Source organism: Urocitellus parryii, chromosome 3 (assembly GCF_045843805.1).
Source record: "Urocitellus parryii isolate mUroPar1 chromosome 3, mUroPar1.hap1, whole genome shotgun sequence".
Lineage (NCBI taxonomy): Eukaryota > Metazoa > Chordata > Mammalia > Rodentia > Sciuridae > Urocitellus > Urocitellus parryii.
This window is the reverse complement of record NC_135533.1, coordinates 54,811,800-54,825,019: the sequence shown is the minus strand read 5'-3', so window position 1 is coordinate 54,825,019 and position 13,220 is coordinate 54,811,800. Positions and strand designations below refer to the sequence as shown.

Genomic DNA, 13,220 nt, shown 5'->3' with positions numbered 1-13,220 from the left:
TACCATGTCAATTAGACAAGACCAAATATTTTTTGTGTTTTAACTAAGAAAAGGACTATTCAAATGGGAAAATAAATGACAAGAAATTACAAAAAATTTTAAACTGACACCCATTACAAAACTCAGGAAGATGGACATATTTTTTCTTGTTTATTAATTGCCTGACAATTAATATTCCTTCATATTTTGATATGCCTTTATTTTGTGCTTCCAGTCATAATTTAATAGTATTTTCTTCTGAAATTAGAAAAATAATTCTTATATTGATTAATTGAATTATTAAAAGTTATTGACAGTAGCTTAGAAAAGCTTTTCTCAAGTTATTAGTAATGTGAAAATATATAGGATAACAAATATAGGAAAACAGGTTTACATAATATGAATTTTTAGATTTCAAGTTTTTTATAGAGTCCTGTGACTGCTTAATGGTATTATGAGTTCTGTGTACATTCATCAATATTAACATTTCATGTTGAATAAGCATGGAAACCAGTGATAACTTGTATAGATGTGAAAACTACTGATAACTTGTATAGATGTGATTGAGCAATGTACAGCCAAGACAAGGATGTGGGATGTAGTATCTTTTCTACTTAAAATTCTGATGTCTAGATAGGGACTAGTTCTTTTACAAATAAAATTCAGGCATAGAAATTAAAATGTTCAGGGCCATAAAGGTGTTAAGTGTTATTCTACCGTAGTATAGGAAACAACCCTAGTATTTGTGGGATTTTATTGTTTTTACACAGTGGCAGAGGAGTTGTAGAAATAGTTCTGTAAAAGAAGTGAAGTTTCAGTGAAAATATTAAGGAATTGTATTAAGGCCACCCAACTGCTTTTGTTTAGAAAGTTGCATTTGGAATAGTTTATGTAAGTTTGTCTGCTGTGTCATGTTTTATCTTGTAATACATTCTAAATACCTTAATTCAGAGGTACTATACTTTAGAGATGTATAGTAATTGCATATTACCTTCTCTTTACCCACTCTTTCAAAATAATTGGAGCAAATAGTCTAGAATTGGTATGAAAGTCTTCAGGATTAGAGGAGAACATATAGAAGATCATAGCATAATCATGAAAAAGTAAGGATTCAGAAAGAACAGGCACTTTAGAAGCAGGAGTCTAACCTATGTTGATCTATGTCTTTTATCTTTTTTCCCTTGGTTCTCCAAAAAGCAAATGGTCCCATTCAATGGTCAGAGTCCTGTTTTTTTCCTCCATAATAATATATTGTTCACAGAACTGTTTTGAATTTTAAATAATTTTTTTAAAGTATAATTTATAAATACTTATGTGGAAATATTCTATAGGTAGGTAGGCATTTGTAAACCCCTGTTTCCCGTTTTCATTCATTGACTTAGCTGTTTGTAGTCTTCCTCTCCTTTGTAAGACTGTGGATATTTGCTTCTGAAAATTTGCACACCAAAAACAATAGGGCCTCCCAGCCCCTATCCCCTATTCAGTAAAATTTGAAATATTGAACATGACCTTTCAAAGCACAACAACTATAGGAGAATTTTATTCTTTCCTTTAAAAATCACTGATCTTGTGAAGAAATGACACATACAGAGTTAAGTAAAATACAAGGCAAGTTCTGTTGAATCTTTTAATCCCAAAGCAGAATACAAAATCATAAATAAACAATAGGGTTAGCGCTACCAGGAGATATTTGAAAGAGCAACTGTTTTTCAAAATGAATGTTTAGTTAGTGTAATGTATGGTGGGGAGTATTTTTGAATAAGAACTCTTTCCATATTCTTTTCCCAAGTCAGAGTCCTTGTTTTCTTTCTCCAGAATAGTTTGACAGGGAAAAATAGTTTGACAGAGAAAAGTGAGACAACTTACATTTGTATATGGTTTTTATATTTTGTTTTCATGTATTTTATTTAATTCTCCAATACCCTTGTGAGATAAGTAGAGCTACTGTGAGGCTAAGGTTAAGTTACCTGCCCCAGGTCCACAGCCAGCAAGAGTGAAATTCAAGTCTTCTGTCTTTAAGTCTAGGCTTTCTTTTAGGGTATAGTAGGTCTGTAGTAGCAAAACTTCAGCTGATGGCCAAATTTTGATTACCTTGAGCAGGGAGAGGTGCAAATACATAGAACTTAAGTTCAATAAGTATTTTATCCCTTTTGTTATTTATAGGTAGCTGTGTTTTGAAATTAATGCTTTTTTTCCAACTTCATTCAAAGAGTGTTGGGATGGTCGTAGATAACTAAGACAAGGTGTTGAAGAAATGATAAAGTTAAAAGGAGATGTTAGTGTACTGTAAATGATGATTGGCTGACCTGCTTTTAGGGAAGAAAAAAAAAATCTAGCTGGGAAGAGTTCTGGAGAGGGAGGGGGGAAGACAAGACAGATTGCAACTATTTTGTGAACCCCAGGAACATACTGTTTATACATAAAGGATAACTGAAGAGAGAGAGAGAGATGTGGTACAGCCTCTGAATTTCATAACAAAGGTTGAAAAAAATGGGAAAATTTTAAACTGTAAGATTTCATTTGGGGTTGACTTACACAGCTCAAATCTATATATATAAAGCATGGTACAGTTGTTCAGAAGGTTTTTTAGTCAAGATAGGTTTAATTATGTCCTGTATGTTTAAGATGTTGGATAGATTTCTATGGAAAGAGTTATCTATGTGCTATCTCAACTGTTAATATTAGTTGCTAAAAGAACTCGCACAGAATGACTAGTTCCTCTCTTGTCTTAGGAGTTACTAAATAAGGAATCTGCATTGATACTACCAATTACCTTTTCTTTTATGAGAATTCTTGCAAAAGAAGCTGGAGGCAGGTGGCTTACATAGAAATTAAGAATGTGAGTGTATTTCTTTTTCTTAACTGCACCCTACCTTAAATATATGAATATGTTTCTACATATTCATGTAGTGTTTTAGTATTATTTTGCATAGATTCCAAAAAGAGTGTTTCAAGTGTAGTACTGATCATGTCAAAACCCTATCCAAAAATCTTTAGTGATTCCCCATTGTCTCATAATTGATGACAATAGTAGCCACATTACGTTTGCTTTGTGTTGGGTGTTTCTTAGCATTTTACCTTCATACTGAGTTTTATAATAATGTATAATAATGTTTTTTACAAAAAGGCACGAAGATCTTAAATAATTAAGGGGAACGTAGCTAGTAAGTGGAAAATCTGGTACATAAACTCAGCCTAATTTCAGAGACCTTACTCTTGTCTTAGTGGGTAAAAAAGAAGGAAAAAAGAAAATTCATTTTTCCTAAACTAAGATCAGAGATTCACATCTTAATCTACCTTTCCACATAATAACCTATGAGCTTAGTATCTATGACCACATAACACATAAGGCCATCCCACTTTCTGGTGATGCTAGATTCTGCATATTTCTGGTCTTACCCAGTACTGGCCAGCTGTTTGAGCTTTCTATTGTAGTTTTGTTCTCACTGGGAAACCACCCTGCTCTGTAGAAACGGGGTCATTTACTTGGATTTTTTCATGAATGTATAGATTCCTTGAGAGTCTTCATTTATTACCATTGAGATCTAACGTTACAATTAATATGCCATATACATAATATGTATTAAATAAATGGACATTTTTCTTAATGAAAAAAATTAGCAATTATTTTTAGCCCAGTAGTTGTTAACACACTATGCTTGGAATTCCTTTGAAAGCAAACAAATGAAAACCAGTGCACAGTGTTGGACCTCAGAACAAATCATTTCCTCTGGGGATTGGGCTTGGGTATCATTTGTTTAAAGCATACATGATTCTTTATGCCACAAGAGTTGAATTGAGACTCACTGGTTAAACTTAATTCACTCAATTTTTTTTTAAAATTTAAAGATTAGGTGGAGACTCAGAAATATGATTTGAAACATGAAAAATCCCGTTTCTTTTAACCATCCATTTTGTAGGAAATTACTGTACCTCAGCAGGTTTGCTATAACTGTACATTAAGACTGATTAATCAGTACATTGTATTAACCTTTTGTATTTAGGAAAAATGAATTTTCTGTTTTATGCCTATATATTAACCCTTTAAATGCCTTAAACATTTTTTAGATAGACAAACTATTATTTGCTTGAAGTAATGGCATAATACACGATGGGTACTGAGATGTGTTGGATGACTTGTCATATTTCCCAGGAAAGAAGCAGCTGAAACTGAATAGCTGTCTGGTTGTTTACTGTTATCCATTTCAAATGCTGTTGTATTTACCACATTAAGAATCTGTAGTATGACAGCAAGAGAAATAATATGTGAGGTGAATAGGGAGCCTACATCCTGGGAACACATTTTTACCCCTCAAACATCAGATAAAGCTCTAATCTCTAGAGTATACAAAGAACTCAAAAAGTTAAACAACAGAAAAGCAAATAACCCAATCAACAAATGGGCCAAGGACTTGAACAGAAACTTCTCAGAAGAGGATATACAATCAATCAATAAATACATGAAAAAATGCTCACCATCTCAAGCAATCAGAGAAATGCAAATTAAAACTACTCTAAGATACCATCTCACTCCAATAAGAATGGCAGCCATTATGAAGTCAAACAACAATAAGTGCTGGCGAGGATTGGGGGGCTGGAAGGTACACTCATACATTGCTGGTGGGACTGCAAATTGGTGCAGCCAATTTGGAAAACAGTATGGAGATTCCTTGGAAAGCTGGGAATGGAACCACCATTTGACCCAGCAATTCCCCTTCTTGGACTATACCCAAAAGACCTAAAAAGAGCATACTACAGGGACACAGCCACATCAATGTTTATAGCAGCATAATTCACAATAGCTAGAATGTGGAACCAAGCCAGATGCCCTTCAATAGATGAATGGATTAAAAAATGTGGCATTTATACACAATGGAATATTACTCAGCACTAAAAAATAACAAGATCATGGCATTTGCAGGGAAATGGATGGCATTAGAGCAGATTATGCTAAGTGAAGTTAGCCAATTCCTAAAAACAAATGCCGAATGTCTTCTCTGATATAAGGGGGGTGACTCAAAATGGGATAGGGAAGAAGAGCATGAGAAGAAGACTACCACTAAATAGGGAAGAGAGGTGGGAGAGAAAAAGAGGGAGAAGGGGAGTTGCACGGAAGATGGAAGGAGAACCTCATTGTTATACAGAATACATATATGATGTTGTAATGAGAAAAAGAAGAAAAAGTGTGTTACATTAGATTGGATAGAGAGGATGGGAGAGGAGGGGAGGAGTAAGGAGGATAGGAAGGGCAACAGAACAGAATTGACAATATGATTGATGTATGTACATTCCATATATGTATTATATGTCAAAATTCATTCTGCTGTCATGTATGACTAAAATTAATTAATTAAAAAAAGAATCTGTAGTATGAAAGGAAAACAAACAAAAACCATAGTATAATAGTACTCTATAATCTGAGGATAAGGGTCATTTTTTAAAATTGATTTAAAATAATGACAGCGGAATGCATTGTAATTTTTATTACACATATACCACACAATTTTTCATCTCTCTGGTTGTATATAAAGTATGTTGACACCAATTTGTGTCTTCATACATGTACTTTGGATAATGATGTCTATCACATTCCACCATCCTTGCTAATCCTCTGCCCCCTCCCTTTCCCTCCCACCCCCCTGCCCTATCTAGAATTCATCTATTCCTCCCATGCTCCGGATAATGGTCATTTTTGAAGGGTACAGGCAAAAAGCATACAAAATAGAATGTTAGAAACAACATAAGGCAATATTCAGTTTAGAGATATATATGTTAGAGATGCATGCATGCACATGTTTATTGTGGCACTGTCCATGATATCTAACATAAACGATCAGCCTAAGTCCATCAACTGTTTGGTGGATAAAGAAAATGTGGTGTGTATGTATGTATGTGTGTGTGTGTGTGTGTGTGTACACACATACATATACATACAGTGGAATAATATTCAGCCATAAAGAATGAAATTCCATCATTGGCAGCAAATGGATGGATCTGGGGGACATTATGTTGCAAAATATGCCAGAATACTAAGACAAGTACCACAAATTCTTTCTATATGTGGAAGCTAAAAAATGCCAACCCAAATATGCAATAGTAATAATCAGAGAGTGGGCAGGGTATATGTGGTCCAGGAAAGTTAAATAAAGGGAAGTTATAATTGAATACTCTTTGTTGCATGCATGTATGGAAATATCATACTAATATACTGAAAACCTTTAATATATACAATTAATACATGATAATCAAAATGAAATAAAATGATTATAAAAATAGCATCTTTAAAAAATAGAACATTAAGATGTTTGATCACCATCCACTTATTAATTTTTATCTAGGAATCTAAAATAATCCTATACTGTAAGTAAATACTTTTTCATTATAATAAAGTATTGTTTAGGAGAATGAGAAAATTGGGAGTAACAGCTATAGGAGGGATAAGTGAATTTTGGGTATATCCTCACTAGGTATACTATTTAACTTCTAGATTCTTCCATATGACATAGGAAAAGTTTATGAACATATCTTAAGAAAAGTTATCAACTCTAATATGAAGTATGAAAAAGTAAGTGTGAGTATGTGTGCATGATAAAGAGATTAGATTTTAATACACCAAAATGTTAGCAGTATCTAAATCTGTTTGATGGGGTTAGAAGTTATCATTATATTTCTTTCTTTTTTTTCCAGATTTTTACAGTGATATTGTATATTTTATAGTTGGGAAACATTTCATAATCAACACAATCATGAAAACGCATTTGGTAGAAAAAGAGCTCAGTGATTACATCATGGTTTAGAAAGCTATGGTATAAATACTAAGTATTGAAGATCTTTGTATTTTTGATCAGACTGGACGAGCATAGTTGATTTTTAACTGTTAATAGCTTTCAAGAGCAGTATATTTTATTGTTTTGCTTTGAGAAAAAGCTATGTATTGTTGAAAAAGTAAGGATTTTTTGTGACCCAGGGGAAGAGGTTGGTCTTATACATCATAGGCAAATACTATGTCATCAAGCTATACCCCAGTCCATTGTGTATTTCTTATTAACCTATTTGAATTTTTTTAATGAAATTTGGAGGATAGCCTGAGGAATCAAGAAATCTTCTTGCTGTTATCACTCATACTAAGTAGCTAATTGATTATTGTCCAGAGACCAGTGTAAAGGGTATTAACCACATTCTCCTTTCATAAGACACTGAATGGACTTTGCTCAGAATTTAAGTATTAGCCTATATTATTCTCTTCTTTGCCATAAGTTGTAGGCTTGATTTGAAGGTAGTTTTACTGGTGGTTTAGCCAAATTCACTATGATTATTATTCATCTTTCTAGAAGTACCAGCCTATTCTGAATCAAAGATATCTTTTTATTATGGCTAGATCCCAGATTCTCTTTAAAAATATGATATGTGTAGCATGGCCATTTAAAGAAACTTTTTAGAGATTATAATTATCTTTAAGTGTGTTAAAGTTGTTCACTTTCAGAATATGAGGAAACAAAATATTGAACACAGTTGATAAATAGAATGGAATAGTCTTTAAAAAAAGAAAAAAATCAGAATAATCCTCCAGTCTTTATTTTTTATTTAACTGAGGAGAGTTTAATTTTCTTTTGAATTTGAAGATACATATGGAAAAAAAAGTTTCATTAGTCTTAATATTTGCATCTGAAAGAGTTACAAGCTTGAAGAAATAAATATGTATAATAGCTATTATTTAAAACTAAAAGCTTAATTCAAGATGTTAATCCTTTAGTAATTAGGTGTAATTTAGTACAGAATACACAGCTGTAGGCCAAGACAGGGATTTGTTATGGTCCAGAGGAATTGAGGAAGGTATAAATGGCAATATGTGATTTAAGTTAAAAATGTAACATAGTGATGTGTCTTTGATCTTATACTTATGTGATAATCAAATCACATAACTTGATAATTTTTTCCTCTTTATTATTTTTAAGTCGGAGCACCGTAACATGGTGTGGGAAGTGAAGACAAATCAGATGCCTAATGCAGTACAGAAACTCCTGCTGGTGATGGACAAGAGAGCTTCAGGAATGAATGACTCATTGGAGTTGCTACAGTGTAATGAGAATTTGCCATCTTCACCTGGCTATAACTCCTGTGATGAGCACATGGAGCTTGGTAAACAAAATTTAAAATTAAAATTATCTAGGAATCTTACTAAGATTCAAATTAATTTTCACATTTAGTCAGCTTCTCTGCTTAATCTTCACTGGCTAAAAAAGTTTATTTTTGTGTATTAGGAATACACAACATTTTTGATTCTTGCTTTTAAAATATTACATAAAAATCAAAGTGACTGAGCTATTTATAGTTATCATAGACTCATTTAAGTTATTAAACTGAATGCTTTGTTTTGTGTATAAAGATTAGACTACTAAATTCCTTAGAAATAGTCTATTTAATTTTCTTTTTAAAGATGTCAATTTTGAAACATCCTCCCAGTGAGCTTTTCAGGGCTGATTTGTTGGTATAATAGGGAAATGACTGTGGACCCTTGTACCTTAAAGTGATCATTCTTGCTGAGTTACTCTTGAAATATGTGACCTGTAGAATTGTGTAGATTTGTTGAGGGGTGATATGAATTGTATTGCTTTGAGGCTGGTGTTCAGGAGAAAATGAGTGCCCTTGGCTTGCCGCCCAGCTTTTCAATTCAGCTTTGTCTCTATTTAATATGTAGTTGCCTTTAATGTTCATTAACAATTCTGAAGAGGAGGACTGTCCTTATTTTACAAATGCTGAAATAAAAGGAAGAGATTATATACTATAGTAATGTTTGGGAATTTGGAGATCTTGAAGGTCTTGGGACCTGTTTGAATGCCAAGGATTTTCAGAACCTGAATATCATTGAGTAATAGTTCCTGTTGTACAAGGAGCACTATCTTGTTTTAGGTTTCAGGAGGAAATCAGACTCAGGGAGTCAAAAACTTAGCCCTTCCATCCATGCTTCAGAAAGTAGTTAATTTCGTGTACTTGAAAGACAGAAAGGAACCCTTTATAATAAAGAAATGATGGTCAAAGGGTGTTGGCAGTGAGGGGAGGGAAGTTGCTACACCAGTGTGAGAATTTGGAGGTGAAATTATCTTAAATTGATGTGATGTTTTAGAACTCCTTAGCTGCTTCATGAAACAGTATAACTTCTAGTCAGTTTTAAGTATTGATACACTGAATTACTAATTTTAATTAAGCAATTTGAGTTTTGTAAGATATTCTGAAATATTTGCTTGAATAGGAACTGTACCTCCTTTTTCGGATGACATTTAAGACAACTTGAAGAGTTTTCTTATGTTTGAGAGACCCAATAGATTATATAGTTTTCGGTTTAGATGTGTTTACTAGAGAAGGCTGTTTTTTGTTTGTTTGTTTGTTTGTTTAAGGCCTGTCAGATGATTTTCTTTTTCTATCTCCTTTTTTTTTCCTTCTTGAATTCTTTTTTTTTTTCTTTTCCAAACTCATTGTTCTTTGTAGTGTTATTTGGGTAGTAGTACTATTTTTTTCTTTTGGAGAGTATAAAGTTTATCATGATACACTTTTGGGGAATATATTTATAGAAAAAGATAGCCAGAAAATATTACTGAGTTCAGAATTTCTTAATGAAAAGAAATACTTTTGGGGCTAGGGATGTAACTCAGTAGTAGAGCACTTGCCTATGTAGCATGTGTGACGCCCTGGTTTCAATCCTCAGCTACATTTTAAAGCTTTAACACAGATTTGTGTAAGCAACACTGAAAAATAAATACGATCTACATTCTCATCTTTGGAAATTGTTGTTTTCAATGTTGCAGTTATCTGTATTGCAAGTCAATCAGTGTGTAAGTAATAACTACATATATATACACACATAAGATGTGTTTTTCCTCAGTAACTTTTTAATGTTAAAAAAAAAGTCTTTGTGTATAGATTACTTCCAGGTAAGGTGCAAAAAAAAAATAGGAGGAAGAGCAGAAAGCACAGAGTGAGCCCTGTTGTTAGTGTGAAAACACTTGTGGTAATTACATGGTTTAGGTGATGAACCATTTTCACATCACATTTGTTGGGTTTACTTCTTGATCAGACTCTATTAACCCTTAAATAGCAAAATGTCATTTTTAAAAAATAATTTGTTCAAGAAAATACATTGAGTTTAATTTTGAATTTATGATTTTCCTCTCATAAAATGAACTAGCTAAATTTGATGACTTTTAGCTGAAATATTAATATTATTCATTGTATTATTAATTTGCTTTTTGAAATATTGAATGTGTGTATTTGCAGATGATCTTCCTGAACTTCAGGCTGTTCAAAGTGATTCTACCCAATCTGCCATATACCAGCTAAATTCAGATGTTTCTCATCAAGAATATCCAAGACCATCTTGGAACCAGAATACCTCAGACATATCGGAAAATACTTATGGTGAAAATGAGGTGGATTGGCTAACAGAATTAGCAAATATTGCCACGAGTCCACAAAGTCCACTTATGCAGTGCTCATTTTATAACAGGTAGGAGCATTTATTGTATTTTCATTTAAAACTTCTGTAATTCTAAAAAGCTATGTTTACGAACATTTTAAATTAAAATTTTAAATTAACTATCTTGTGGATGTTTAACATAAACTAAAATTTAAATAAAGTCATTAGCAATAAGCTCTTTGTTTCATAATGATCAAAGACTTAGTTCACTCAATATCATGATTTCATATGTTTAAGAACTGGATCAAGGTGCTATGAAAAAAGTTTAAAAATTTGGTAAATGTCATCAAAAAGTTATCAAAAATATATTAGACTGAGAAATACTATTACTATACATTTCATGATCAAAGATAGAAATTACTTTGTCTGAAGAACCATAGTTAGAATGAGCATTGTATTGTAAGTATTTATAAACTTTGAATTTGGCTCCTTTTGGTCTAGGTTTATTTTTTTCAATCTATGTAGTCTTACCTGTCCTTTTGCTGATTGCATGCCTGTAATCCCAGTAACTTGGGTGGCTGAGGGAGGAAGATTACAAGTTTGAGGCCAGCTTCAGCAACTTAATGAGGCCCTAAGCAACTGAGTGAGACCCTGTTTCAAAATAAAAACATAAAAAGGGCTGGAGTTGTAGTTCAGTAGTATAGTGCTCCTGGGTTCAATCCCCAGAAACCCCTTCTCAAATCATTTTAATATTTAAAAAAATGGACTTCTCTTGATAAAATTACTGTTTTATATATCTAGACCAGTGTTGAAGAAAATGTGTTGCTGTACTGTGAAATTATGAAAGCTTCCCACTATCATTCCTCAGGAGACCTAAGTGGATAACATTTCATTATTTATCTCTAAAAACACATGGATTAAATTAGGCAGTTTATAATAGAGAAATGCCCAGATTTACATTACTGTTAGTAAAAAATGATAGAGTATACTGATAGAATATTTAGGCTCCATACATTATATTTTATTATTCCATTTTTGATGGTGCTAGGGATTGAACCCAGGGCCTTAAACATTCTAAACAAGTGCTCTACCACTCAGCTACAACCCCAGTACTGTCCCCATACCTTTTTTAGAATATCACAATTTCTGTTTTAAATTGTTAAATAGAAGAACTGAAAAAATCCATTATTCATGAAGTCAAGGATGAACAAAAGGAATTTAAAGCCATTTGGCCATTCTCTAATACTTCATGCATATCTAAATGTGTAATAAAGAAGGTGGGCAGATGTTAGCATGTTTCTTGCAGTCTACAAGTGATTGGAGAGTATGCTAAAATGCATGGAAACTTTAGGGGCTTTTTAATTTAAGGAGTGATATAAACATGAAAACAAAATGTTGTTTCATAGTTTCTCTTTAAAAGAGCCTTTTTACATAGATAGAAATAATAATGTTATTGGGGATAAAATGAAAATTGAGGGGCTAATAAAATTTCTTTTAAGGACTGCATTTTTAAAAATAATTTTTAGTTATAGGTGGACACAATACCATTATTTTATTTATTTATATGTGGTGCCGAGGATCTAAACCAGTGCCTCACAGGTGCTAGACAAGCACGCCACCACTGAGATACAACCTCAGCCCCAAGGACTACATTCTTATTTGGCATTTCTGCTCTACTTCTTTTCAAACTTCTCAGTGTTTACATATGACTCTAATTTCTTGTAGGTTTGTTTCTTACTGTCACTCTCTCGTTAAAATTGGGTCTGTTTGTGAAAGTATATTCTTGAAAGCTTCTTTAAAGGGAGAACTGCCTGGTAAAGAGACTTGATGAGAAGGGGTCAGGTTTTTTAAAGGTGGTCCTAGGAGAGAAATAACTAGACCTTATAATGTGTAGTTGCTTTTCAACAGGTTTATATTAAAAAATATAATGTAGTGTCCAGTTGCAAGGAATGGCAAGTAGACTGCTTTCTGCTATGATAAGTCTAAGCATTTTTGCTTAAGGCAGTTTGTAGTGTCTGCCCAATGATAAAATGGTTGCTAGATAAGCAGTTGAGTGTTGCTCATGTTAAGCTTAAGATGCTATAAACATATTGAGATTTATTGAGTACATGAAAGTAAAAGGAAATGAATGGGAAGCTGCAATGGGGTATTATCATTTATGAATAAAAATACACACATTTATTTGTATTGAGATAAAAATGAATGGGATAAATAAATGAAACAGTGGTAATTTAAAATTTACTGTTAAGGCCTGGGGTTATAGCTCAGTAATAGAGTGCTTCCCTAGAGTGTGTGAGGTCTTGGGTTCAATCCCTAGCACTGCAAAAAAAATAAGTAAATAAAAATTGTTAAATCTACTTTGTGAAGTGGGTTTGGGTAAGAAGTTAAGCAATAACATTTTTATAAATAACATCTTGCTCTTTATTGATGTTAGCATAGCTATCTTAAATGTAATCAGCACTTAGAATGTGATGTTCTTTTCATCAAAAAGAAGGATCTACTTTAAGAAACCGGTTTATAGTAAAACTTGCTGCTTTGTTTTAGATCATCTCCTGTACACATCATAGCAACAAGCAAAAGTTTACATTCCTATGCACGACCTCCACCAATGTCCTCTTCTTCAAAGAGTGAGCCAGCCTTCCCTCACCATCACTGGAAGGAGGAAACACCAGTAAGACATGAAAGGGTGAGTCTATTCGTGAGGTTAAACTTTTGTTAAATTTATTCAAACAGTTGAAATACATTAACAAAACATTTAGGAAATTCTTTTGAAGACTGTATAGATGGGAAATATTGTTTCATTGTTCTATTAGTGATATGGATTGGATTT

The 13,220-nt window shown here is 32.8% G+C and overlaps 2 protein-coding genes across 6 annotated transcripts in view; one reads left to right on the top strand and one right to left on the bottom strand.

The window, feature by feature from the left end:
* The window catches only part of Hbp1 (HMG-box transcription factor 1), a 30,527-nt gene that overhangs the window by 2,117 nt on the left and 15,190 nt on the right, over window positions 1-13,220 (top strand). For 2 of the 5 annotated variants that reach the window (XM_026395778.2, XM_026395780.1), the window contains exons 2-4: window positions 7,935-8,118; window positions 10,252-10,480; window positions 12,935-13,076. In XM_026395778.2, coding sequence (XP_026251563.1) covers window positions 7,935-8,118; window positions 10,252-10,480; window positions 12,935-13,076 — 555 coding nt within the window. Of the gene's footprint in view, window positions 1-2,711; window positions 2,819-6,466; window positions 6,545-7,934; window positions 8,119-10,251; window positions 10,481-12,934; window positions 13,077-13,220 lie in introns of those variants that run through there. The other 3 variants (XM_026395779.2, XM_026395776.2, XM_026395781.2) reach the window with 3 other exon arrangements.
* Cog5 (component of oligomeric golgi complex 5) overlaps window positions 1,961-13,220 on the bottom strand; it is a 342,572-nt gene continuing 331,312 nt past the window's right edge. The window contains exon 22 of the mRNA XM_026395774.2: window positions 1,961-2,070. Coding sequence (XP_026251559.1) covers window positions 2,067-2,070 — 4 coding nt within the window. The 3' untranslated portion in view covers window positions 1,961-2,066. The remainder of the gene's footprint in view (window positions 2,071-13,220) is intronic.